This window comes from Anopheles arabiensis, chromosome 2 (genome assembly GCF_016920715.1).
Source record: "Anopheles arabiensis isolate DONGOLA chromosome 2, AaraD3, whole genome shotgun sequence".
NCBI lineage: Eukaryota > Metazoa > Arthropoda > Insecta > Diptera > Culicidae > Anopheles > Anopheles arabiensis.
Window position 1 is genome coordinate 54,496,354 of NC_053517.1, and position 26,316 is coordinate 54,522,669.

At 43.2% G+C, this 26,316-nt stretch overlaps 4 protein-coding genes across 16 annotated transcripts in view; 2 read left to right on the top strand and 2 right to left on the bottom strand.

The window, feature by feature from the left end:
- The first annotated feature begins 963 nt into the window (after window positions 1-963).
- On the top strand, window positions 964-5,600 carry LOC120893467 (protein fem-1 homolog C). Its single transcript, XM_040295388.1, has 3 exons — window positions 964-1,699; window positions 1,767-3,049; window positions 3,128-5,600. Exons 1-3 carry the CDS (start codon window positions 1,198-1,200, stop codon window positions 3,350-3,352), a joined length of 2,010 nt encoding a protein of 669 aa, XP_040151322.1. The 5' UTR covers window positions 964-1,197; the 3' UTR covers window positions 3,353-5,600.
- Window positions 5,601-5,850: 250 nt separating this feature from the next.
- LOC120893466 (protein Skeletor, isoforms B/C) lies at window positions 5,851-9,568 on the top strand. Its single transcript, XM_040295387.1, has 3 exons — window positions 5,851-6,745; window positions 7,440-7,659; window positions 7,754-9,568. Exons 1-3 carry the CDS (start codon window positions 6,637-6,639, stop codon window positions 9,546-9,548), a joined length of 2,124 nt encoding a protein of 707 aa, XP_040151321.1. The 5' UTR covers window positions 5,851-6,636; the 3' UTR covers window positions 9,549-9,568.
- A 41-nt stretch (window positions 9,569-9,609) lies between these two features.
- On the bottom strand, window positions 9,610-11,267 carry LOC120893468 (allantoicase-like). Its single transcript, XM_040295389.1, has 3 exons — window positions 11,073-11,267; window positions 10,860-11,009; window positions 9,610-10,773 (listed from the first exon to the last, which is right to left on the bottom strand). Exons 2-3 carry the CDS (start codon window positions 10,974-10,976, stop codon window positions 9,673-9,675), a joined length of 1,218 nt encoding a protein of 405 aa, XP_040151323.1. The 5' UTR covers window positions 10,977-11,009; window positions 11,073-11,267; the 3' UTR covers window positions 9,610-9,672.
- Window positions 11,268-12,102: 835 nt separating this feature from the next.
- LOC120895024 (protein phosphatase PP2A 55 kDa regulatory subunit) overlaps window positions 12,103-26,316 on the bottom strand; it is a 31,443-nt gene continuing 17,229 nt past the window's right edge. For 8 of the 13 annotated variants that reach the window (XM_040297994.1, XM_040297991.1, XM_040297989.1 and 5 more), the window contains 3 exons: window positions 17,580-17,731; window positions 15,669-16,478; window positions 12,103-15,574 (listed from right to left, as the gene is read on the bottom strand). In XM_040297994.1, the coding sequence (XP_040153928.1) occupies window positions 15,206-15,574; window positions 15,669-16,478; window positions 17,580-17,731 (1,331 nt within the window). In that variant the 3' untranslated portion in view covers window positions 12,103-15,205. The other 5 variants (XM_040297996.1, XM_040297999.1, XM_040297998.1 and 2 more) reach the window with 5 other exon arrangements.

The following is a 26,316-nucleotide window of genomic DNA, read 5'->3' on the forward strand; positions in this document are numbered from 1 at the left end:
CAACGGGACCAACGGCTCCGCACTAACGGTTCAATAGAGACATCATTGTATGATAGCGTACTAAAAAATGTCGGAGCCGGCTCCGGCTTCGAAGTCGGCTTCGGAGCCGTTTTGCCCATCACTAGTACAGAGTAGTGATGGGAAAAATGAAGTTTTTGTCAGAATCGATTCCGGCTAGCTTCGCACTTTTCTGGAATCGATTCCGGATAGTAGGTCCGGAATCAGTTTCCGGAATCTGCTTCTGAATCGGAATCGACTCCGGAACTGATTCCGGTATCGGCTGCAGAATTGATTCCGGAATCGGCTCTGGAATCGGTTCTTGAATCGGCTCCGGAATCGACTCCGGAATCGACTCCGGAATCGGAATCGATTCCAGAATCGGAATCGTCTCCGTAATTGATTCCGAACACGGAATCGGAATCGGATAGGTCCGATTCCGAGCTCCCACTACTAGTACAGAGGGAAGGAGAAAGCCCTCCAAGCGAAGAAAGCTTCGCTGTGTGGCTATTCCACCAACAGATGGCCCCACCAGCTTTTTTTGCTATTTTTAGAATGAATGCGTCGTTTGCCGTCTGCCAAACGAAGTCTTTTTAGATTCCTTTTAGGTTGACAGCTTGAGCCGTTTAGAACCCGTTTAGTGGTCGTTTAGTGGAGTTGTGGAACTTGGCAGTCTCGTACATTTTAAAAGATTAAGATTAAGTTTAAAAGATTAAGATTAAGATTAAGCTTTCTTCATAATGGGAAATAAAACGACAGATTTAGTACCAAATAATACAACTGTTTTTGAAATTTATTATTAGACAAGGTTGTATTCTCCACGCAAAATAACGGTTAACGGTCGTGGAGATGAATATGTATGCACCACGGTTAATTATATTCTTCAATTGTTGGCCTCCGCAGAACACATAGTGCACAATGGGCTCCTATTTATCCGTCAAAATAGCTGGTTCAAATTGACAGCGCGACCCATGTCAAAACAAACTTCCATAAATAAAAAATACAAAAGAGTGAAAAGGTGTTCTTGTAATTTTATCACAAGTTTAATTTACATTTTCTGTTTTCACTCCGAAAATACTGTCCATCTTTGAAGCATATACCTGGTTTCCGTAATTGCGACAGTTTCTTTTTGCATCGATAAATCGAGTTTCAAGGCACCTAACCTTCGGAAACGAGTCTGGTGAACTGACTGAAGACCAAATGGGAAAACTTACGACGAATTCGTCGAATTCAACAACGTCGTCGTCGTCATCACCCGCGTCGAAGCAGGTGTACCAGCATAGGACTTTGGAGCAGATTGGAAATGATCTGCTGCAGGAATGCAAAACATGCACCGAAAACTCACGCCTTTCGCAAGGACTACGCGAGCGTTTGGAGCGACTTCCGAGGAAGATGCGGAAGGAAGTTGTAAAACGTACCAGCGACGGCTGCTCACCACTCTTTATCGCATGTCGCCGAGGTAATGTGTATATCACAGAATATTTGATCACGGTATGCGAAGCAGATAGCGAACAGAAGGGGCTGTACGAGGTGCCAGAAGATCGATCGGTCCACTGCGTGACTCCTCTCTGGTGTGCATGCGTTTCCGGCAAGCTTCCCGTCGTGAAGTGTCTTGTGCGTCTTGGTTCAAACATCAATGCCCTCTCGGATACCGGATCAACACCGTTACGTAGTGCTTGCTTTATGACACACATCGATATTGGTAAGTTGTTAGAGAAAGGACCGACAACAGCTCGACAGCTCACTTGTGCGTATGTTTCTTTTTTAAGTGCAATTTTTGGTGGAACACGGGGCGGATATCAGAAAGCCAAACTACAACGGTGGAACATGTCTGATCAATTCCGTACAATCGGTCACACTTTGTACATACCTTATCAGCAAAGGGGCAGATGTGAATGCCCGTGATATTCAGAACAAAACGGCACTACACTACGCTATTCAGGAACATCGACTGGAAACGGCCCAACTATTGCTGGAACATGGGGCCGATCCATTCGCCAAATCGCACTACGGGGATGATGCGCTGCAAACTGCCTGCCTCAAGGGAGCCTACCACATATTCGATTATTTGAAAAAGCGCATCAACTATTCTGCCGAACGACTGGCAGACGCACACGAGCTCTTTGGGTCAACGCTTATCGACGATCTAAATGTGACGCGCGGTGCCGTCCTTCATTGGCGAATGGCGCACCAGATTCGCTTACGGGAAGCCGAGTATATCACCAAGAAACCTCCAGTCGAGCCGCGGGCGGCTTATGGGTTTGCGTCCGAGTTTACTACGATACCGGAGCTGGACAATATTGCAGCAGACATGGACGCAATGCGGGTACAGAGCTTGCTAATTTACGAACGCATTCTCGGCATCGACCATCGCGATACACTGTTCCGGTTGATGTTTCGGGGTGCGTCTTATGCTGATGCACATCGCTTTCAGCGTTGTATTGATCTGTGGCTGCTGGCACTACAGGTGCGGGTGCAAAAGTACTCCATCCTGTACTCGGACACGTGCTTAACGGCACAGGCCCTGGTACGATTGATGCTAGACCTTATCGATGGGTACGACGAAATGATGCCCGTTGAGTTGTACGAGGGAAGCGTCCCGCGATTCGAGGATGTCTATGCCGTTTTCAGCATCCTCACAGCAAACATAGCCGTGGCCCAGCAGCTCATCAGCATCCGGCCGGTGCATCGGAAGCAGCAGGAAAACTTTGATCGCGTCATAAAATGTCTCACGCATCTGATGTATCTAATGCTAGCCACAGCCAAAACGGATGCAGACCGTTCTGCAATCTACAAATCGGTGCACACGCTTGTATGCAGCCAAGTTCGCAGCGCCATCACCAACGACACACTGCTGCACCTATCCGTCTCGCGCCTGAACGTGATAAGAAGTGGCTACTTCAGCGACGATTCCAACTCTCTTAGAATCGTGTTTCCCAGTTTGAACGTGGCCAAACTGCTGCTCGACTGTGGAGCCGATGTGAATGCGAAAAATGAATCCAAATCAACGCCGCTTTTGGTAGCTGCTATGCCTTACAACTACGATCGAGATGTATGTATCATCTTCCGAGCAGCGTTTGCTTATGTAGCTTTCTGGCCACTTTTTACCGTGCATATTTTTTACTTGTAGGTAATCTACACACTGCTTGAATACGGAGCACATCTGGATGAACCGAATCGGCACGATGATCGTCCATTGAATTTGATACGCAACAATCCCATCAACGACATTCCGACGGTAAACTACCTTCCACTGAAGTGTCTCTGCTCGACGGTGATCGTGCGATTTGGCATACCGTATCGTAACCAGATACCGCGTACACTTGAGGAGTTTGTCAAGCGGCATGAACCGTAGATAAATCCGTCGGTACAACCGCAGTAAAGCAAAACATGTTAGTGAGTACCATTACACAAGTTACAATTTTTGACGGAACGAAATCATCGATTATCGTTCGGTTTTGGTTCTGCTAAGTTTGAAATCTGTGATTCTTTTAGAAAACAGTCACTAGAATTTGATTCAATGCATTGCAAAATTGATCAGAAGATAAGAGCTGTTCGTCAATTCATTAGCAATAATTAACACCTCGGAAAGGAAAGAATGAATTATTTTTTTAGTAATACCTAATACATATAGCAGCATAACACACACACACACACACACACACACACACACACACACAATACGGTTCAAAGGAAACGTGTACTTTGCATAACATATAATGAACTAGAAAACAATTATAGACACAACACTCTAGTAGCCCTTCAAGTGGATTATAATCGATGCAGTGATACAAAATTCTAAATAGCACTAATGGCTCAACAAATCTGTTATATCTGTTGTCTCAAATCCTAATCCTTTTTTTGGTTTTTACGTTTTTTTATGAAACCGCAATTGACGTTTCTGAATTACTACCTTTATTAGCGAGGGATTCAATTGATAGTCTCTTTCATGCTATTTCAAAGCCTGATTACAATGAAAACCTGTGTGAAATTAAGTCGAATACGTATTGTTTCGGCTAGTATTCAACGATCAGGCAATGCAAAATAATATTTCTCAAATGCTTGTAAAAGCAATGAAATCCTCGAAAAAATACTTCTAATTTACCGTTTATTAAGAGTAGCACTATGTTGTGAACTGTTACGAATCATACCATACCTTTTGGCAATATATTCATAGTTAATCAATCATCTGCAAATGGACAAATTGAATGATAAGGAATATCTTCCCATGAATTGATTGATAATAAATAACAAACTTATTTAAACACACAATGAAGGTGCACTGCTAGTAATTTCGGCCACTGTTTAAGCTGAACGGAAACATTAGCAATACCAATTTCAGCTATATCTCATAAAAAAGTTGTGCATGATAGCGCGGTTAAGAAAGTGCAAGTATTAGCTGCAAACGTGCACTTAAAATGAAAAGCAAATGTTAGAGGCATAGCAATATACACTCTAACGACGCAACTGGAGTGTAACTACTTTGCCAACACCAATACATAACCAAATATATGATGATCGTACATAGCCACCCACTATAGCATACCTTGTTGATTGATCAACCATAACCAATCCTTCCGGAAATTAAAATGCTTGCCTAACAGCGCTTTACCACAGCATAGTTTTAACTGTTCAGTTCAGAGGAAGCGATGAAGAAAGGGTGGAAGTTCCACTAGTAGACCTACTTAGCTTATGCAAAAGATCCCACTGAAAATGAAGGCTATAAGTAACGCAGCAAATATTAATGCATAAAGAATATAATAGAAACGAATAAAAAAATACAAATCTTTGCTTTCATTAATTGAATGCCTGATGTGCATGTTGTTCTTCCACCACAGTAACAATACTTAATTTTAGTACGTTTATAATTCTACAATGCATGCGAGGACATGCATTAACGCATATATGCATGTTACAGCTTTTTATTGCATTTTTGTAAAATCTGTAATAACATACTAAATTAAAACACAGTGGAACCCCTTATAACAAGTTTTTGCATAACGAACTCAAATCTGAACAAGTGTAAAGGATCTAATTTAAAATCTAGAGCAAGATCGGTTAACGTCGAGCATTTCTTTATTTTCGCTCAGGCAAATGAGTTTCGATACTAAGAATTGTTTAATATAAATCATTTGCCAGGAAAAGAAGAGCCGAATAATAGTGCACAAGTGTGTGGTATATTTTAGAGTTTTTTGCGTTTCGATACTGAGATTCTATCAACAAATGTGAAAAGAGTGTCCCGCATAACGAATGAGTTACTGAAACGCATTCAACTCGTTATGCGCGGTTCCACTGTATACTGCTTTCATGTTAAACGTAAATTTATAGAGAACAAGCAAATAGAACGTAATGTAAAATATATTACCGAATAATTGTGATTATTATAAATAAAGCTAAACTCGAAATATAATAACCCAATTGTCGTTCAAACCTTTAAGTGCGAGAGGTTAAACATGTAGAGGTGCTTAATGTAGGAACAATACAGAGAGATGAAAAAGTGCAATAAAGAACGTTGCATCCACGGGGTTTGTTGTGCGTGCATTGATAAATATAAAATATAAAAATGTGATACATTCTAAACGACCACATTCAATGTAAAACGACCTTGGAAAATGCATCCTTCCTTCCCTGCGTAGCGCCGTTTTCCAATAAGCAAATCGTGAAAAGCAAATCTGTTTGTAAGCCAGCTTAGATGCGTAAACGGATGCAGCAAAGATATGACAGCTTTCTGATCAGATCGCGAGCACACACCCCGCTGCATGTATGCGTGCAGAGTCTGCACAACGACGCACACAGTGGTGTGAGTGAGTAAGTCTTTTTTTTTTGCGAAAGTACCCGGACCTATCACGAGCTCGGACTGCTGCAGCTGAGTTACACGAACGGCGATCGCGGCCACACAACGTATACACGTTCGACCGCGAACCATTCGGGCGGGTCTCTTTTGACTTCCTTCTTTCCAGTCCATTCCAGTCAGTGCGTACCGCAGGCAATATTGTTTGGTAGTCGTGTCAGTCCGTCTTAAGATGGTCGATGGTTGCCTCGATCGCCGCTGCTGGTAAAGTGTGTGAAAGGCGGCAACCGAAGTGTGTATACGGCGGCTGCTGCTACGTGTACGTTGCCGTCATTCGCTGTGTGTGCCGTGAACACCACCTGAGCCAGTTGGACAAGTCTTCTCTGTCCCTTTTTGGTGCATGAAAGTGCGTGGTGTACCAGCACGCTTTTACTCAGAAGCCGGAAGTGGTGTCGTTTTGTGCATTTCGAAAGAAAGAGTGTACACTGCAGTGACGTGATACGATCAACAGAAAAACATGATTAGAAAATCGCCCACAACTGTGTATGGTGGTGCGAATCTTTATCGAAATCTCACCGCGCTTTCCACCAGCAACGGCACCCAGCAGAGGCGCGAGTGAAAGCAAACAACTAGAAGAGCTTGGCCGAGCCATTTCACCGTGTGAATTCCAGAGCCCCCTCCCGCCCCATTTCCAATTGAATTAAGGCCCAGCGGGTCCAAAATTTATCACATTAAACACATCGAAGTAAGCGCAACTTTTCGTGCATTTTTCGACGCGTTGCTGCCATTTCTTCTAAAGCCCCCGTGTAGTAGGGCTCTGCTTGGCTGTGAAGTAAAAGGTGATAAAAATGGAAGGAATGCGATTTTGCTACGGATCGGCGTCCGTCCGGTGGCGTGGAACAATGAGGATTCTGGCCAGCGTACTGCTGGTGGTGGTGGCGGTTTTAGATAATGCAGGTAAGTCAGCATTGCCACCAAGCAGCTACAGTGAACGCGCTTACGAAAGACTTCTACCAGCGCGAACGGGAAGCGACGAACCGTGAAGGAGGGTATAATAAAGCAAGCAAAAAGTAAAACATACGTTAAACCGGGGGAGAATGTACAAACCAGTCGAAGCAGTTCTTGTTAGGAGTGGTACATACATACAGACAAATATTGCGGAAATGTATCCACGCACGGTACGCAACCTTGAGTAGTTACTTGCCTGTTGCTTTGATCGGAATGGGTTGATTCGCCCAGGAAGTGCAATCAACTTTGGTCACCGTGCTCTCATTTGAAGGGTGGGGTACAGTAATTGCTGCTGCTATAAAAAATAGGGCCGATTTTTGATGGCCTGCTAAGCAAACAAGGATATTATTGTGGCGATGTCTCATCATTACTGTGCGCATTAGTCATGATGTACCTGTGAAGGAAAAATTACTCATCATGATGCTTGGAATGGAAAGCTTTCTCATACTCTTGCGCTATGTAATTTCATATTTAGTTCAGTCTAAATTTAGTTAAATTCAATCTTATTTTGGACGTAAATGTTTGGTCCCAATTCAATAAATAGTTTAGCTTCCAAGGAACTTACGAGCACAATTATTGCAACGCCTTCAAATCGATGAATTTGCTAGCAATCGTGTGATTTGTTTTCATTTGTTTATAACAGCAACTCAGAAACCGGAAGACGGTCCATACCGGGGGAAATACATTGGCAAATTTAACTCCTATCACCATCAAGCATCGGGTGACGTATACGCCGTTGATGAATACACATTCCTGTTGACCGGCTTCAACTACGACGGCAATGGAATCGACACGTTCTTCTGGTCCGGCGCCAGCAATCGACCCGGCCCGCAAGGTTTCATCGTACCGGACGAGTATGGAAAGTAAGTGAGCCACAGAGCATACCGCGAGCGCGCGCATTGGGGCTAGTACGAACTCAACAATCTGACCAACACTATCATTGTCATATTACTACAGAACGAACATACTTGAGCGATACTTCAACAAGGACTTTACGCTACGTCTTCCCGACAACAAGAAGATCACGGAAGTGAAATGGCTAGCCGTGTACGATCTAAACTCGCAGAACAACTTCGCCGACGTGTACATCCCGGAGGATTTTGAGCCGCCCGTACCGCAAAAAGCGGGCAGCTTGACCGCGATAGCTGGTGGACCGATGGTATCGAGCGACACGATCGACATCCTCGACTCAAAAACGATCCGCATCACCGACTTCAGCTACGATGGTAAGGCAGGCGGCCAGGGGGCGGTACATTTCTGGGTCGGCGTCGGTCCATCACCCTCGTCCAAAGGCAGCAAAGTACCGGATGAGATGGGCTACCTGGATCCCATCCGTGCGTACGATCGTGAAACGATCACGCTGGAGCTACCGGGTGATATGACCATCTTCGACATCGATTGGTTCAGCGTGTACGATGTGGAAGCCCGACGGGACTACGGTTCGATTCTCATATCAGACGATCTGAACGTGCCGCCGTCGCTGGTGCGTGTTACGCCGCACACGGAGTCGTTGCCAAACTGCCGCCAGCTGCACAAAGATTACCGCGTCTCGTGGGAAGTGTTTGGGCCGCAGATAACGATCCAGCTGGCGGGCAACGTGCAGCAGGACGAGTACATGTCGTTCGGGCTGTCCGGCTCGGACAGCCGTAGCCAAATGCTTGGGGCCGATGTGGTCGTGGCCTTCATCGATGGGCATCGTGGATATGCCGTGGATTACAACATCACCTCGCTCGCACCGTGCGTGCAGGTGCTCGGCCAAAACAAGGGCGTTTGTCGGGACGATGTGGTCGGCGGATTGGACAGCTACCAGCTGCACACGTACAGCCGGGAGAACGACATCAACACGATTACCTTCCGCCGCACACTGATTTCTTCCGACTCGGGCGACAAAGAGTTCTTGCTGGACCGTCCGATGTACGTGATATGGGCGATGGGTCGTCTAGATTCGAACAACGAACCGACCTACCATGACGTCTACCCCAAGCGCAATGTGCAGATCCACTTCAACACCTCCGAGCCGGTCAACGATTGTTTCAGTTTCACCAGCCGCGAAGCAAACCTGAAGGATGTGTGGGAACGACAGCAGATCTTTGACCGTTCCGTGCGTGCGTTTACAGCCACGCTCGGGCCGGCCGGTGGAAAGCGGGGCTACCAGGGCATTACTGGGCACGTTTCGAACGGACTGGCCTGGTACATCAATGGGTTCCTCGTGCCGGAACTGTGGCTCCGCCGTGGCCTTACCTACTCGTTCCTCGTGCGCGGTGGAAACAATCCGCACTCGTCCGAGTTCTACCATCCGCTCGTCATCACGGACGAACCGCACGGTGGATACGATCGGCTTTCCGACGCACGGCAGAGCGAAATTCGCGTGCTGGCCGGCGTTGAGTTTACGCGCCGCGGTCGGCCGAAACCGATCGCCGCCGGACCACTGTGCCTGGCCCGTCACCCAGAAGGACAGGATCGACGGTTGGATGACAATTTTGCAACTTTCAAAAAGTTCAACCGCACACTGAAATGGACCTGTGATTCCGGCGATCCGGCAGTGTTGGAAATAACGCCCAACACCAGCTGGCCGGACGTGGTGTACTACAACAGCTTCACCCACGCCAACATGGGCTGGAAGATACACATCGTCGATAGCTACAGTCAGTCGGCGCGTAGTCACGCTTCCGCTTACAGCAGCTTTAATCACTCGATTCGATTACTTCTAATTGCGAGTAGCTTCGTTGTGTGGACATGGGCACTGAAATAAAGTTAAACGAAAATGCTCAACCCTGCGTCACTCAATCGGTGTTCATCATGACGAGGTATAATTCTTCATAAACATTTCCTCCGTGTTTTATTTTCTAGCTTGGCGCCTGCAAAGAGGACAGTAATCATTTAGCTACAGCTACCGTTCCAAAAACACGAACCCTCGAAAGTCCTCCGTCCGGTGCAATGGTAATACGCACCAGTGAGGCTGGCTTTGCCTGGGGCAGTAGTAGTTCATCCCCTTCAAACTCATGTACCCGATCCGGTCCCAGCTTCTTCTTCTCCATCAGCAGCATCCAAGAATTCGGTTCACCCTTCCACGCGTACTCCACCTGCACGTTGTCCGGAAAGTTTCCTTTGAAGTGTTTCGTGTCGATGCAAATGCGCTCTATCCAGCCGCCCTCGGGTGCACCTCCCAACTGAAAGATGGCCCATTCGCATCCGGGCACTTGCAATATTCCGGCATCGTCGATCTGCAGCACGGGCGGCCGATCGAGTCTACGAGCGGTCTCCCAACCGTCGCCCATATTGACCGCTGTGCTAGGTTTAATCAAATTTCGCGGATGACCGTAGTGGGCATTCGAAAACCCCGTGCAGCGTCCCCCGTTAAGCATGGCAATCATATCGAACGGCTGCCGTACCGATAGACTTTCGCGCAGGTTTAATCTGACCGTACCGTAAACGCGTAACCGAGCAATACCACCGTCCGGGAACATGTTCACCCGTAAATGGTTTACGATTAGTGATTGCTTTCCTTTCGCGACGGTAAAATAATGCCTTCGGGTTGGTTCATACCCCGCCTGCAGTTCGGTGCGCGGCACCAACACGTCCCACTGATCCGTGCCAATGAGCTCCACCATTCCCAGCTCCTCCGTGGTTCGTCCTGTTCCGATATTTCCCCCCTCGTCCGTAACGCGGGGAATAGAAGTCTGCAGCATGCGTTTCATCGTTGCATCCAGCGTGCCAGCCTGGATAGAGACACGCGGCACATAGTTGCCGGTGAAAAAGGCTGTGTCGATCATAACGCCGGCAATCTGCGTTGGGGCGCCAAGCTCCACCAAACACCAATCGTGGCCAGGTGTGCGCTTTCGACGCGTTTCCCAACCGTCCATCCACTTCCCGTAGGCAGTGTACCGGTCAGCGAGAAACACTGGCTCGGTGTCTTTCAGCATCCATTCGGCCGGTGCGAACCAATCATCCGTGGCGAAGAGAATCGATCCATTGCTCTGAAACAACACACACACACATCATTCGGGTAATCTGTTGAAATGCATTGACAGCAACGCGAAAGATGATCAACGGCCAAGCTTACACCGATCGATGCAACTTCACTCAGCTCCGTAAACGCTGGCGGTGGTGTTGGTGGTGGAGGTTCCACCAGTTCCTGCGTTTGTTCTGTGTGAGTAGTAGTAGTAGTAGTAGTGTCCATCGCCTTGGTTGAAACTGTTTAACAGCACAGTATCTGCAAAATTCAAAATTACCCTTGCTCAGTGCAGTTGTGTTTAGAATTGAGCATTTACCGTACCAATTTTAACATTCTGCCCGCTGCTGTCTACAACCAAATACCGTACGATGATGATACGAGCGCTAATCTCACTCTTCCAGACACAGAACCACCTGGCACGGTTTAAATACAAAAAGTACAATCAACAATGCGCAACAGCAAACGCGATAGTGCACCACCGTGTGTCACACGCAGTTGGAGGCAGTGAATTGTTTTCTCTGTTTAAACTGCCTCGCAATTACAATACTCACAGTTCTTGATAGCTGGTAACATTCTCTCATGCCACCAAAACATACAAACAGGGTCCATCTATCCGGGAGATAAGGATAGAATTGCGTTGCTATACGATTCATTAGTACTACCACCTCGCAACCAGCGTGTTTCAGTTCCAGGGACGACTGACCAAAACAAATTATCAAAAATACTCGTCAATTCGGTTCGTAATCTTCTTCACTTGAGTTTCACCTTTACGAATAAGAAAAAGCACGAAATAATCAAAGTATTTGTACAAGGCGGAATCAGAGACGGGGCAAAGACGGTCCCGCGCTTACCTGGAGAAGGCCCTTTGCAGATTACTTTAATCTTAAATTTCATTTCCTTTCTTTCGCTGATGTAGCGTCTTGCGAAATTTCTTTCGGTCATCCGTGTACCACTGTTCTTCCTTCATGTAGATAGTTTCTTTATCACTGTGTGATGTATTGTTAATGTTCGGTTTGTTCTTTCCGTGAAGTTCCGTGACATTCTGGCCGTTTTGTGTGGTTTATTCATTGTTTTATTTCATTTGATTTTTGTTGTTTCGCTTATGCTGCTTCGTTTCATGGATTTAATAAACCGTGTGCCTCCTCTCCTCCTGTTTCTTCCTTCTGGCGCGCTCATTGCTCTGCTGTGCGCTATACCTTTGCATACTTGCGCTACTTTGCCGACCTTTGTGTGTTTGTTGCGTTCTCTGCCGATGCGCTATTCTTGCGCCCCATCGTTAGTATCCCCTCTCGTTCCCTCCCCAGCTTCCCTACATATATTTTTGTCTAGTCTTTTCCGTTCGTACGAGGACGAAGTAAACACGAGTATCACATGCCATCATACGCAACTAGCAATTCTGTACCGCATTTTTTGTTTTTTTTTTTACACAATACCATCGTGTATGCGCCGCCCTCTATGGTTGTCCGTCTATCTTTCTGTCTGTCTGTGAGTTAAACGGGCGTTATGTCTTTTCACAAGGCATGGGAGTGTTCATTTCTGCCCCTTACTCATTCTATTGTTAGCGAATTATTTTTGCCAATTTCTCCAAAACAAAAAATGGGGGATGGGGGCGGCAAACTGAGAATAAAATAAAACAAATCCAAACAAAGACAGCAACCACTTTACATTGGGGATAAAAATCTAGCTTAATATAAAAGTAATAAAAAAAAGGTTCTGCAAGGAATTGTTTTTAAAACCGCCTACACAAACACATAACACGTACGTATTTTGCCGAAAGAATCAATTTGCGTTTGCAACTCTCCCTCGACAATGGTCCTTCTGCGTGTAAGCTGCATTTAACCAACCCGTTCTACTATTTGCGCCAACCTCGCTGACACACATACACACATGCAGAGCGCAATTATTGAAACGCAAAACAACGGCGAAAATCCAAAACGGAATTCACATGACACACGATCGACAGACAACGACGATCGTGCGACAAACAACTACTGCAACCATCATACACCACACACACGCACGCACACGACATTATGGCGCGTCTGGACAGTCCCTTTTCCAAGTTAGTCCGATTGCTTGCTATTTGTCTTCCACATCCCTTCCTTTCCTTTACACGCTATTATCTTGCCTTTCCTCCTCACCGCTGCTTGTTGTTTTCTTCTTCTGCTTACACGTTCTCTTAGCTTAATATTTTAATTTTATTCATTTGCTTTAACCTCTCCACGTTAGCTTTATCTCCTTTAATGCGTCGTTATTAAGTGCAGTGAGTGTATATTTTCGATTTGCTGTTTGTCGTTCATTTCTGACACCACATGCTATGCTTCCTTGCTTTTCCTTTTTCCTCAAGCTTCAGCCATGCCACAGCTTAAATGCAAACAATAAAATAAACAGTAAAAAAATATATGTTAAGTTTCAATTACACTCTCATATATGATGCGGAAGCTACAGCAACACATCGCCTTATAGTAGTAACAATAATCGGAAAATAGAAAAATGTCTCTGCCCTTACTCTTTCCGGTTTGTTGGCTGAATGAAGTGCAGTTGGAATAGCCGAATAAGTGGAGATAGCAGGAACGAATGCAACACCATCTTCTTTGCTGTTGTTTGAAACTGGGGTTCATACACACAACAAAACCCACGCTCTTTTGGATATCTATGGATAAACAAAACCCCCAAAAGCATGCACTCAAATTGCAACCAATTGTGAGTAGTGTATCTTTCTCTGCAGTTTTTGTCGTCTGTGCTGTATTGAACTGAGTACAAAAAGGGTCTACACGGGTTTCTTGTTACTGTTAACCATTATTGAGCTGCGATATATGTTTTTTGTAGATTAAACTCTCTAAATGTACCTTCTTTTTGATGCGTTGATTTTGTTCATTTGCGATGTTTGATGTATAAATACGCTAACGGAACGATTTTGTATCGATTGGTGTGTCTGCGTGTACACCTCCGTGTTTGTTTTTTGCTGTTATCATCTTTAACGATAGTGCTTCATGAACTGAAAAGCAAGGAGGTTATAATTGTAAATTATTTCACCTCTTGTAAGAAATGCTTAGCACAACAATCTCTAGCCATTAATTTTGACGCTAGCGATTCTTCTTTCGCATGGTTGATGGGTTCTCTTCTCCCAATTTCTGAAGCTTGCACTTGTTCTTCCTGATACCTTTTCACTGCGTGCAAATTTCGGTCCTCTGTGTCTCTTTTCTGTTCCTCGTTTTCATTGTGACCGAGCTGCAACCGGTATCACCACCAAAGCCAATGTATTACGATTCGTTTTTTTACACCTATGTTTTTGTTGCAATTCATTTTCTCATTCACCATTTTCCGCAAACACCTCGCCGCACCCTAACTGATTTATTTTCACTAGTATCTAGAATTAACGATGTATTTCCATTTGCATCATATCCTATCATTCGAAGCACACGCAGTGCTGCCTCTTCCTTCTGCGCCCTGCACACGCGTACACACTCACACACACGCACACACCCAATTTTCTCTCACTCACGCACACACTACTCTTGCCCATTCATACGACATCATACCCGCAAACTCATCAAACACATGTGCACATGGCGTTTCAGCAATTATTGTTCTTTTGTATATAGTGCCCGCCAGTCGCTGAAGCTACACTCCTGAATCTATTGTTGGGGTGGATATAACGATCGGATTGCTCTTTCTTCGTACGTTTCCTGGGAACCTAGGCCTGGGGACAGTCGCCAAACAAATCAAGCTACCTGCTTTTGCTGTTAGGATGAACAACAACGAGCAAACAGGAGGCAAAAGTGTAACAAAATTTTCCCGATGTTACGCATCATCTCGATTCCACGCTCGATGGTGGTTCTATGAAAATGTGAATTAAGCTGGAAAGCGTACAGGATTTGACCGCGCACATAGGTAAAGGTGAAGCATGGTTTCAATTGCGTGTAGAATAAGAACACTGCAAAAAAAAAACCTGTTCAAATTCATTTACACAAGTTCTCTTAAACAATGTGGGCAATGCAAAGACACATTTCTGTCCTATCTATCTTGCGGTCTGCAAACGGCATACGACACCCTCCTCTTCGAGGTTTGTCTGCTGTACTATTTTAGCCATGCTACTACACACACGCAAGCACACTCGCTATTTCCGGCCAGTTTCCAGCCAGCTGATTGTATTTTTTTTTTTTTTTGCTTGCGTCCATTTGTGATGATGTCCACAGACGTAACAATTTTATGTTCTGAAATGTGTTTTTTCGCCTTACACCCTTGGCTTTCTTACAATCCCTTTCTTTTCATACCTGCCAGAACATCGAAAATATTATGCGCGCTTCGCTTCTGCATTCACCGTTATGTTTCCACCCTAACCTTCCTTTGTTCCGCCGTATGTGTATGCCCAGGAAACTCTATCAATAATAATCGTAATCATTACAATTAGAATAATATTTAATTATCCTCACTACTACTATTACTATTGGCTAAAACTTATCCTGAAAAATGAATAAATTATTGGTGGCGGCCACGGCGATGATGTTTTCGAGCGGATGCCAAGCAGTGTGCAGAATTCGCTTGTTGAAGGCCAAACAGTCAACGCTGATTTCGTCCTTTTTCCGCTTGCCACCGGTACACACTTTGCGCGGTTTCAACACTGTCTTCGGTTTGATGATGTCGCGAGACGCCTCGAGCGTCACGTCCTTGTTCGTGTTCCGATCAAAAATGCGGAAGAAATTGTTGTAACTGCCAGTCATAATGGCGGAATCGTTACCGTTCCAGCAACATTCGAACTTGTCGAAGATACAGTCGTTCTCGTATAGCGAACACAGCTTCGTGCGGAGGTATTCATGTACCTGGCAAATGTATGAAACACACACACACACATATTAGTAAAATGGGGTTTTTCTAAAGGTTTTAAAAAAGTTCGCTGATAATTCTTTCACTTACCGGATACGTTTCAATAGGTTTAGTTTCCATGTGCAGGTCCCACACCTTAATACTCAGATAGTCCCTCGAGATCATGTAGCGTCCAGAGTTGCTCAGCTTCACATCGCTAATCGAACTTATGATTTCGCGGAAAAAACTCTTGTTCGTTGTGTCCACATCTTCCGGTTCCTCGAACAGCTTTGCATGCCGATCGCACAATGCCGAAGAGCGCATATCACATAACCTAATTGTACCCTTGCTGCTCGAGTAGACGAACACGTTGCACTCGGTCGGGTGGAATTCGGCCGCCGTGATCACCTCAGTCAGCTCCTCCATATTCGCCGGTTTGATGTCGACGATATTGAAGCTCTGGTCGGTAATCTCTAGATGCCACAAGTTGATCCGTAGATCATCCGCCGACAGGTACGTCTCCTGATCCGAGTTCACCGAGATCGAGTTAATGTGGTAGGTATGGGCGTTCGCAAAAATGCGACGTGGCGATGCCTCCACCATCAGATCCATCGGCTTGATCGATGGCACTCTCAGCGAATTGATCGAGGCCGGATCGCGAATGCTGCCATTGTCCTCCCGTGTGTTGTATCCCTCCACTCGCTTATCGCGCTCCGACACCTTCCACAGCTTGATTGTTTTGTCGTTGGTCGAGAGCAGAAAGTGTGACTGATTCTTGCGCCTCAGCCATCTGATTTTGTTAATTTTTTCCTCAATCTCGAGCGACTTTAAGTAATCGAATTCAGGTTCATGCGATTGAAATGTTGAATACACGTTGTATTCACCACGCCGCGGTGTTGAAGCCTTCGACGATGGGTCTCTCTGTAAAATAAATATGAATTAATCCTTGGCACACAATAGTTACACCACACCACACAACACATGGAATGCACTAATAATACAGCTAATTAAATCGTACTTCGTACCATCATTTCGTACAGTGTGCAAATAAGCGCAACCCTCTTTAACGTAGAAATACAGCTTATGCTCATCTCATCTTGGCCAATTTAGTAATTGATTGAAAGCAAACGTGAAATATAGCTTTTTTATGATATCTAACAAAATACCCTCTCTATATCCTTTTATTTTGTACATACCCCACAGACAACCAAATTACACCGCGAATGCATCTTAAATATATTTTTCGAGTGAAATAAACGTTAATTAAATCAATATTGTATGTATTTTTAGAGTAAATAGTTGAGGCTAAACTCTTTATGAATTCAGGTTTACTTTCATTCGACCACTTATGGACCTTTATCTATAAATTTAGACATTTTTAATGGAAATACTCAGGATAAAAACCACCTTGGGACCTCCTTAAGTCACTCCTACAAATTAGAACTTTTTTATATGCTAGAGTTGTTTGTTTTTTTAGCCAATTTAACAAGCATCTTCTGAAAAAAAACTCCTTGTACTGTGTTGATAAAAATATTCACTTCGAAAACAATATGAAAACAGCCATTTGGTTTATTCGAAAAATCGGTCCATAATCGCACGATGTAGGTCGAATAACCAACCTCTGCACGCCCTGAGGGCTAAATACCATGAAAGCTTCTATCAAAACACTGAGCTCACTACAACTACGGGCGCGAAAAGCGAAAATGACCGGTTTGACATCATGTCAACTCACTTGTTACGTAAAATTATACCAACTAAAACAGAGACCAGCAGCATACGTACATTACACACACGAAAAAAAAAACATGATCGTGGCCTGTCGCCAAGTAAAGAGCACTTTCGAATCCTGTGCACCTTTTTTCATGCCTCATGTGGACCACGTGGCGCACATTGTAAGTAGCGGCGAATCAATGGAGCTTTATGATTTTGTCCCTTGATGTTGTACCTTTCTTTTACATCCATGTGTGCTTTTCTGTTGTCTGTGTTATCAATGCAATATATGTGTTGATGAAATATATTTACCTGGAATATAACAACCCTGCCTCCTTTATCACCAGTGGCCAAAAGTTCACCATCGTGATTAAACTCGACGCAGGAAATGATGTCGGCCTCGGTAACATCATCATCCAGGGCACCCTTTATCTGTGAAAAGCACCACGATGTTTCGCCATTACCTGCGTCGTGTGTGGGATGAAAGATAATACAAAAGATGTCGTTAATATTGTTTTTATGTTGCACTCGAAACGGAATTACGAATTACGCTATCTTAATAATACGTAGTGTACTTGCAATATCGCATGCATTATTTTGCTTTTTAAAAAACCTTAATTGTAATTAGGATTCAGTTTGTTTCCTTTCAATGAAGTGTGTTCGTAATCGACAACACCACCCACACACTCAGAACATGGGTGGTTGGCGTGTTTCAACAGGTAACAATCAAATTCGATATACAAAACGAAAATTCCAATTCGAAAACCAAAATTGGAGCTTTTTGATCTAAAAAAAACAAAGCGCTTGTTATGCGTTCTCCTACAATAACCCTAAGATATTCGAAACAGACATTGTCCTAAGCATGTCAAGACATTGCACTGAGCAAGTGTAGTACTTCCCACAATAAGCAGTGATGTATGCGCACAGTTAACCTTCTACAGTGTGTGATGGCGTAGTAGTAATCGGTAAGTGTTGTGATTGTGCGTGGACTATTAGATTACCGCGGAGAATAACCGTGTAACCCGCATTTCCTCGATCTCTACTACGACAAATTTGGTCTCGAAATAGCAGAGTGCACACCATACTGATTCTATAAGACATTGCTTTACCATTGCCTAAAAATTGCTATCCACTGCCTGAAGTGCCTGCCGAACAAGCCAAGCAACATTTTCCGAATTTCCTTTTTCGTTTGCCATACCACCCCCTTCGCGCCTCGTATCTATCTCCTGTGCTCGCGGTATGTTAGACATTCGCCCCAAATGGCAACCACTTTACTTCCCTAGGACGGAAGATGGTAATTTACTGTGTGCATAATGGATAAAATGGGATAACATCGATTGGAAATTAATGTCACCTGTTCGGGCATGGACTAACACACAACCGGGAAAGAAGATGACCTACACAAAAACCTCACCAGCACATTTTTTCTACGATCCTGTAGAACAACATCGGAATCCTTCCTTTTCAAGGTGAGTACTAGTGCTCTGCTCAAATCACACAAAGTGAAAACACTTCATCGAGCAATGTAGTTTGAAGTAGTAGCAGAAGGACAGTAGAGAGACAAGAGTATTACAAAAAAGCGTAAGAAATCAGGAGACCACAGAACTACGACTAATATCTGAGGGTCATACAAACGATGAGGCTTGTGCATTTATATCGATTTTTTGGTTTACACATTCCTTTTAAATTCGTCATGCACAAAGACTGCTAGTTAAATGACTAAATCTGGGACACATGAGCATTTCATAATCATGCGTTGCAACATTGCATTCTATATTCCACACTGTATGGCAAATAATCGAATATGTAGTTTATGACATTATGAGTAAATAACCAGGAGCTTATTCATCTGAATACGTTCCAAAAGCAGAGTGCACTCGGCACAGATTCAGCTAACGAAGAATAGCTCAAATGTATGCCACTATTCTTGAGGTGAGGTTCCATCGTGTGCTGGCTAATCTTGCCGTTTAAATACCAATTAAACAATTCCAATATTTGAACGGATGCCAAAACGGAAGTTTCAACCTCATTTTTACATGTGAAAATAGTCTCATGCGACACATGCATGACAATACTCGCACGGTTTAAGGCCAAGGATAATAATATGTGTGTATGGCGCGTTTATGGATTTGAGTTTTCCGGTAGTTTGTATTGATTGCGAAATATTGGTCCAAATAAAACACTGGCAATGCTGCCCTCTGAGTGTATCCAATGCGCGTTTTACATGAATTAAACGCGAAGGATTTTAGCGCAAGCAAGTCAGTAAATTTAAGTTTGAATAATAATTTCCTGCAGAATCATGGTTATAATTAAACGAATGCATCAATATTTACAACTGAATTTTAAAGATTTTCATCTGGAATTAAAACAATGATCAATGAAGTCTGCGTTTTAGTTCATTTCATGTTAATCATCTTGCGTGGTACCAGCAAAAGAAGAAAATACATACTGGTGGTACAGTCGTCAACTCGTACGACTTACAACATGCCCGTTGTGGGTTCAATCCCCGAATGAATAGAGCCACCTACATATACTGACTATCTATCCCCCTTTGTGTAATCAGTAAGTCACAGAAAGCCAAGTCTACTATTGGTACAGAGGCAAGCCTTAACCTACAACGGTTGTGACCGACAACGTGTAATAAATATGACTCTTAAGAGTAACATGTGTTTTTATTTATTTAATATTGTATAGTTTTACATCAACACAACATAAATATTATTACATAAGTATAATCATGATCCCTATTCAAAAACCTTATTTTGCAAAGCCTATAGCTAATTGACTCACTACTATTACAAAAGGCTTAAATGTTATATTACAAAAGTACTAAAAACTCCGGCGTCCCGAAATAAGCAGTTTTTCGCAAAAACTTAGTATGACGACCACGTGTTGACGAACCCTGGCCTACGTCACCGACTCACTCAGTAAAGGTGTTGTGTGAATGAGCGAACGTCGTCTCTCACGCACACACTGACAGCATAGCGCGCGAATGTTTTCTTATTTTCCTTTTATTTTGCAGAAACTAACACACACCGGGCTCGAGCATCTTTTTCTAATGCCTTGCTATTCGCTTACACGCCTGCTCTGCTTGCTTGCGATAGGACCATTTCTGGGGCGCACCGTTCTACCTCATGGTAACCAATTTGTTAGGGAACAAATACGCATTTTACGCCGCAAACAGGCAAGACGGTAGAACTACTCTGCTTGAAAAGATCTTTTAAAAAGACGTCATGGAATTTTTGGGATCAAATTCTACAGAGATAAATGACTAGCACAGAGAAACGGAGGAACAAAAAGCGAACACAGTACTGAAAGTGAGGTTAGGATCATTTGTTGTCAGAAGGGCTAAAGGTCATAGCGGCAAAATAATTTAAGGTATTTCAGTTTTCGAATGCCTGAAAACGAAGGACTGAAGGGTCAGCCGGAAATGTTCCGATATTTCAGCCCAAAGCAACCAAAATCACATTAACTATAAACTCACCGGCCATGTCAAATCCAGTCGCAACCTCTACCAGGGATAGACTTCATACAAGAATAAACTCTTTCTTTACACGGCGTTTGGTTAGTTCAACAGAATCACAAGACACTATTTTTTCCTTATGAACACTTCTCCTGCTTCGGAAGAACGCAAATCTTTTCAATAATCACAGCTTTGAAGCTACCACACAACACTTCGGCAAATGGGCTGTAACGGCGATGTAAGGAATGCAGGATTCTCCTCCTGATTGAATGGTGTTGTGTACCTTTCCAACAATATTGCGCACTTGTGTTTTATTCACTTCAACAATACCAACGAAAACAACTAGGTCACAATTAACCAGCGATCTAATGGCAAAAGGAAAAGAAACATTTAAGGTAAGAAAAAAACGCCGTCGTCTTATGGTATGTCTTATTATTTCACACTAATAATAACAAGGCCAAAACGTCTCCTAACCGAGCATTTGTTACCGCATCACATAAATGCCGAGACTGGCAACCGCTTCGTGAGTCGAGTACAGTTAGACAAATAATTTCACTGCCTGCTAAAAATTGCACTTTTTCGTATGGACCATCGACAAGAAAAAGGCACTACATCTCACTGTCCAAACGTATTACCAAGAAACACTCTCGGCGATAAGCACGGGTGAGTGTGACAGCTCACTTTTCTACACACCACCTGCAAGGTCGACTCGCTTCCGACTATGGTTAAAATTTTCTGACCATCATACACAGAACCACCCACGGAATAAAACACGCACATATAAGTATTTTGACAGTATTTTCTTTTTTGTTTTAACTTCAGCAAAAGGAAAACCTCAATGTTGCTTCAACACGCCAAACCTCACACTTGTGAAATACGGCATTCATTTCGGGACAGTGCGGTTTTTTTCTTCTTTTCACCTACAAAAACACCACTACCTAGAGCGCACATCTCACAGGAACAGTGCGACTGGCTGGACTCATCGTATGATCTGATAGAAGCGAGCAAAAGCGCACTCAAGTAATAACAATAGTAACGACAACAAGAACTCTACACTTTTCTCAGCTTTTTGCCCGCTCTAATCATCTAAGCAAACGATGGTTATCTTCCTATGGTTAGATGCACAGAGTTCGACTATTGCCACTGCTTGCCGCTGCCGATAAGCTAGGATTGTGAGCGTGCAGGATATGGATGTCGCCACCACTTGTCAAATCGCTTCTTGGAAACTTCCAATGTGCGGATGATGTATAGAGAAAGGGGCCAGCAGGCGCTGCCGCCTTATCTTCTACCTATGCGGTATTTTTGCAACAAAAAATATCGATCACTGCCAGTCGTATTAAAGCTCGTGCTACGGATTTCAGGACTTTCGCATAACCTAGCATCTCACACAAAACACAAAACCGGAATAGCGCACGTCGTCATTCAGATGCGTGGTGCTCGTACAAAATCGAACCCTCTCAACAGCGTTCTTTTTCCTCCGAGAAGTTTGCACGGCCACCATTGCACATTGTCACATACACACGCACACACACGCACACACACACACGTTCGCACACCAACCTCAGCTGCTGAGCTGTGTACAGCAGCCAGCGAACTAGAAATTGTGCCCAATTTTCTGCTATTCTTCTTTTTCCTCGTGAAAAACTTGAACTCGTGACACGATCACTTACAATGCGTTTCGTTGTATTGCGTAGATTTGATTCTACATATAATTTCTAGAGAAAACGCGAATACAGCGACAGCTAACCAAGCTCCAACAAACACGATGAAAAGGGGAAGAAGCATACATCAAGTTCTGCTGTCAAAACCCTCGCGTTCCCAACTGACAATTGCGACAGGGTTGAGCAACCTGCCTGACAGAGTAATTCGATCCATTCGAGCTGATAAATATCGTTATCTTTCGTTATTTTTCCTATTTCCTCTACTTTCTTCTTTCAGTACACATGTCGTAGGGTAGTGTAAACAAATATTTTACATTTTTAGGTGTTCATGTTTTGAAGTGGTTATAATTTCAGTGGAGTTCGTCCGACAAATCGAGCAGTTGTTTTGCATCAGAAAAGTACAGTCTGTTCCCAAGCTACACTGCTTTTAGACGACCCAAAACATCTTCTGTGACAATTTTTGGCGACACTTTCTATCTGTCAAACCGTCCTTGTTTTAGCACGAATATATGGCTTACTTCGATCGTAATGTCGCGAAACGCGAGCATTATCTTTCTGTGAAAAATTCACAAATCCGCGACACTCGCGGTTGCCTCTGAGTTTGTTCTAAAACTGAGAGGTTTTTTTAGAACAAAGAGCTCGCAGAAAATTTGTCGCAGTACAAAAGTTGATCGTCTAGAAGCAGTGTTACACGGTGCTCGACTTACGCGGATTCGGAGATACGCGGTTTTCTAAATTTGGCAGGTTAAATGTCATATCAGTACAATTTGCTTCAAGTTCGGTATAAATTGCATGTTTGCTAACAAATTGAAACCGCTTAAAAGCCAGAAATGGGGTGCTTTCCGCTTTAAGTTCGTAGGCTGAAATTTCAGCCTGTCAGCTGTTTGCATTGTATAGCAGTTTTCGAGCAGCTATCTAAGTAGGTATTATATACAGGTGGGCTTAACCCAAGGTGTATGAATTTAGAAGGCTGATTTTTATTACTTCTGTTTCTGAATGAAGATTTCAAGAGTGTTTTGAGTATTCGTCAAGCCTCCGGAAAGCTTGTTTGAACAAAAGTTTTCACTCATCCTGTCATAAAGTGATATTCGAAGTGCCCTGGACCGTGATCTCTTTAATGCACCTTGGGGTAAATGTAAACAACACCGTGTTTTCGAGCAGGCACCCGAATCTAATTTATGTATTTATTTATTTATTTATTACGATACAAATATCCGCCTCACAGGGCTAAATATAGGGAAACTTACTGACTAAAACTTAAAATTAATAATAACAAACAAATACTTAAATATAACTAGACAAACATATACTAGACAGCAAGCAATTTGTAACACAGCCAACACACGTAAAATAATTCTAGCTTTGAGGCTAGAATAATCTAGACTGAAAATCGTAGGCTAGTTTTTTGTGTGGTTTTGTATGGAGTGTGTACATGATTTCAGCCACCAACTGTCAAACTCCACACAAAAAACTAACTAGAATCGTGAAGGGCCCCAATATTATAATTTTCTGCACGAATCATATGAAATAAATGATAAAGTGTATAAAAGTACTAAATTAAATCAAAAACTTCGAGTATTTTAGTCAAAAACGTGAAATTCGACTTACGCGGATATTTGAGTTATGCGGATTAGCCGGGAACGCAGAAACCGTGTAACGGGAACAGACTGTACTCGGATCAAACCCAAGCGCCACAGATTAAGCTTAAACGACTGGAAAATCAAATATCCATAGACACCATAGAAAACCCAATCGCCACAGATTAAGCTTAAACGACTGGGAAATTGAATATCCATAGAAAAAAAATTAAAGCTCCACAGCTTCATTGGTTTGATCAATAGATGGCGTTACAACTCATCATTATATTGCTATCCTTTTCTTGCAATGTGTTTCGACAAGTTTCATCTTATCATGACCTATATAGCCTTCTAACTTTCTGAGCAAAAATCTATATGAATGGTCGTGTGGTCAGATACGTGGGTATCAACAGCAACGACCATTATTCAAATCTCACTTACTTCAGTACTGATGGTTTCGGTTGGAGTTTAGTCTCAAGAGCCACAAATCCACTAAACGACCACTAAACGGCTTCTAAACGACTCAAGTTCTCTACCTAAACGGAATATAGAAAGACTTCGTTTAGCAGACGGCAAACGACTCATTCATTCTAAAAATAGCAAAAAAGCTGGTGGCGCTCTCTGTTGGTGGGATACCCCAACCAGTTGAGCTTCATCGCTTGGAGGAGAGCTTTCTCATTTCCTCTGTACTGTTGTATGGTTTCGCATTGAAGTTATGCATCGCTAGAACTAGAACGGCGATACGATTGTTTAAATACTAAACTCCAACGGAAACCACCAGCACAGAAGCAAGTGAGATTTGAGTAATGATCGTTGGTGTTGATACCCACGTATCTGACCACACGACCATTCATATAGATTTTTGCTCAGAAAGTTAGAAGGCTATATAGGTCATGATAAGATGAAACTTGTCGAAACACATTGCAAGAAAAGGATAGCAATATAATGATGAGTTGTAATACGCCATCTATTGATCAAACCAATGAAGCTGTGGAGCTTTCATTTTTTTTCTATGGATATTCAATTTTCCAGTCGTTTAAGCTTAATCTGTGGCGCTTGGGGTATTTAAACAATCGTATTGCCGTTCTAGTTCAATGCGCATAACTTCAATGCGAAACCATACAACAGTACAGAGGAAATGAGAAAGCTCTCCTACAAGCGATGTGAAGCTCAACTGGTTGGGGTATCCCACCAACAGATAGCGCCACCAGCTTTTTTGCTATTTTTAGTATGCATTAGTCGTTTGCCGTCTGCTAAACGAAGTCTTTCTATATTCCGTTTAGGTAGAGCACTTGAGTCGTTTAGAAGCCGTTTAGTGGTCGTTTAGTGGATTTGTGGCACTTGAGAAATATATGCGTATATCCATAGAAAAAACGAGAACTAATCATCTCATCTAATCATGAACTATAAAACCTTCAAACTTTCTGACCAAAAATTTATGTGAATGATCGCGTGTGGTCAGATACATGGGTATCAACATCATCGACCATTATAAAAATCTCACTTGCTTCTGTACAAATAGTTAATATTGGAATTTAATATTTAAACAATCGAATTGCCGTTCTAGTTCTAGCGATGCATAACTTCAATGCGAAACAGTATAACAGTATAGAGGGTAGGAGAAAGCTCTCAGAGCGAGGAAAACGCTCCACTGGCTGGGTATCCCAACAACAGATGGCGCTATCAACAGATGGCGCCACCAGCTTTTTTGCTATATTTAAAATGAATCAGTCCTTTACCGTCTGCTAAACGAAGTCTTTCTATATTCCGTTTAGATAGAGAACTTCAGTCGTTTATAACCCGTTTAGTGGTCGTTTAGTAGATTTGTGGCACTTGGGATGAGTTTCAATCGATAGGGTTATTAGAACTGATCGTGTTATTTGCATTCCCTACTTTTTATAGTCCAGAATGAAATAATGTGAACTATAATAAATTAATAGTTATTACATTATTACAACTGTTATGATTACAATCTATGCTATGATCCAACATCTCCCCCTTATAACTGAATGGTCCAACATCTCTCTGCCCTTATCTGGTTCTTCTAGAATGAATTAAGTGTTTGGTAGTTTGGAGATGCTTCATCCCGAAAAGAATCCCAAATTGCCAGCTTGAACTCAGTAGCTGATTTGGGGTTGTTTAAGGAAAAATCGTTCCGATGTCGTACTTTGTGGATGAAACGGTACATGGTGGAACATTAAAGTTTTTTTAACAAGCACACGGTACTCTTTGGAACTTTGAGACTGATTAGTACTATCTGTAAAGTTGACGATGAAATTTGAAAAGCCTGTTAATGATGACGCCTTGCTTGAAAATAAAACACAAAGAAAAATAATCCCCGACATCAT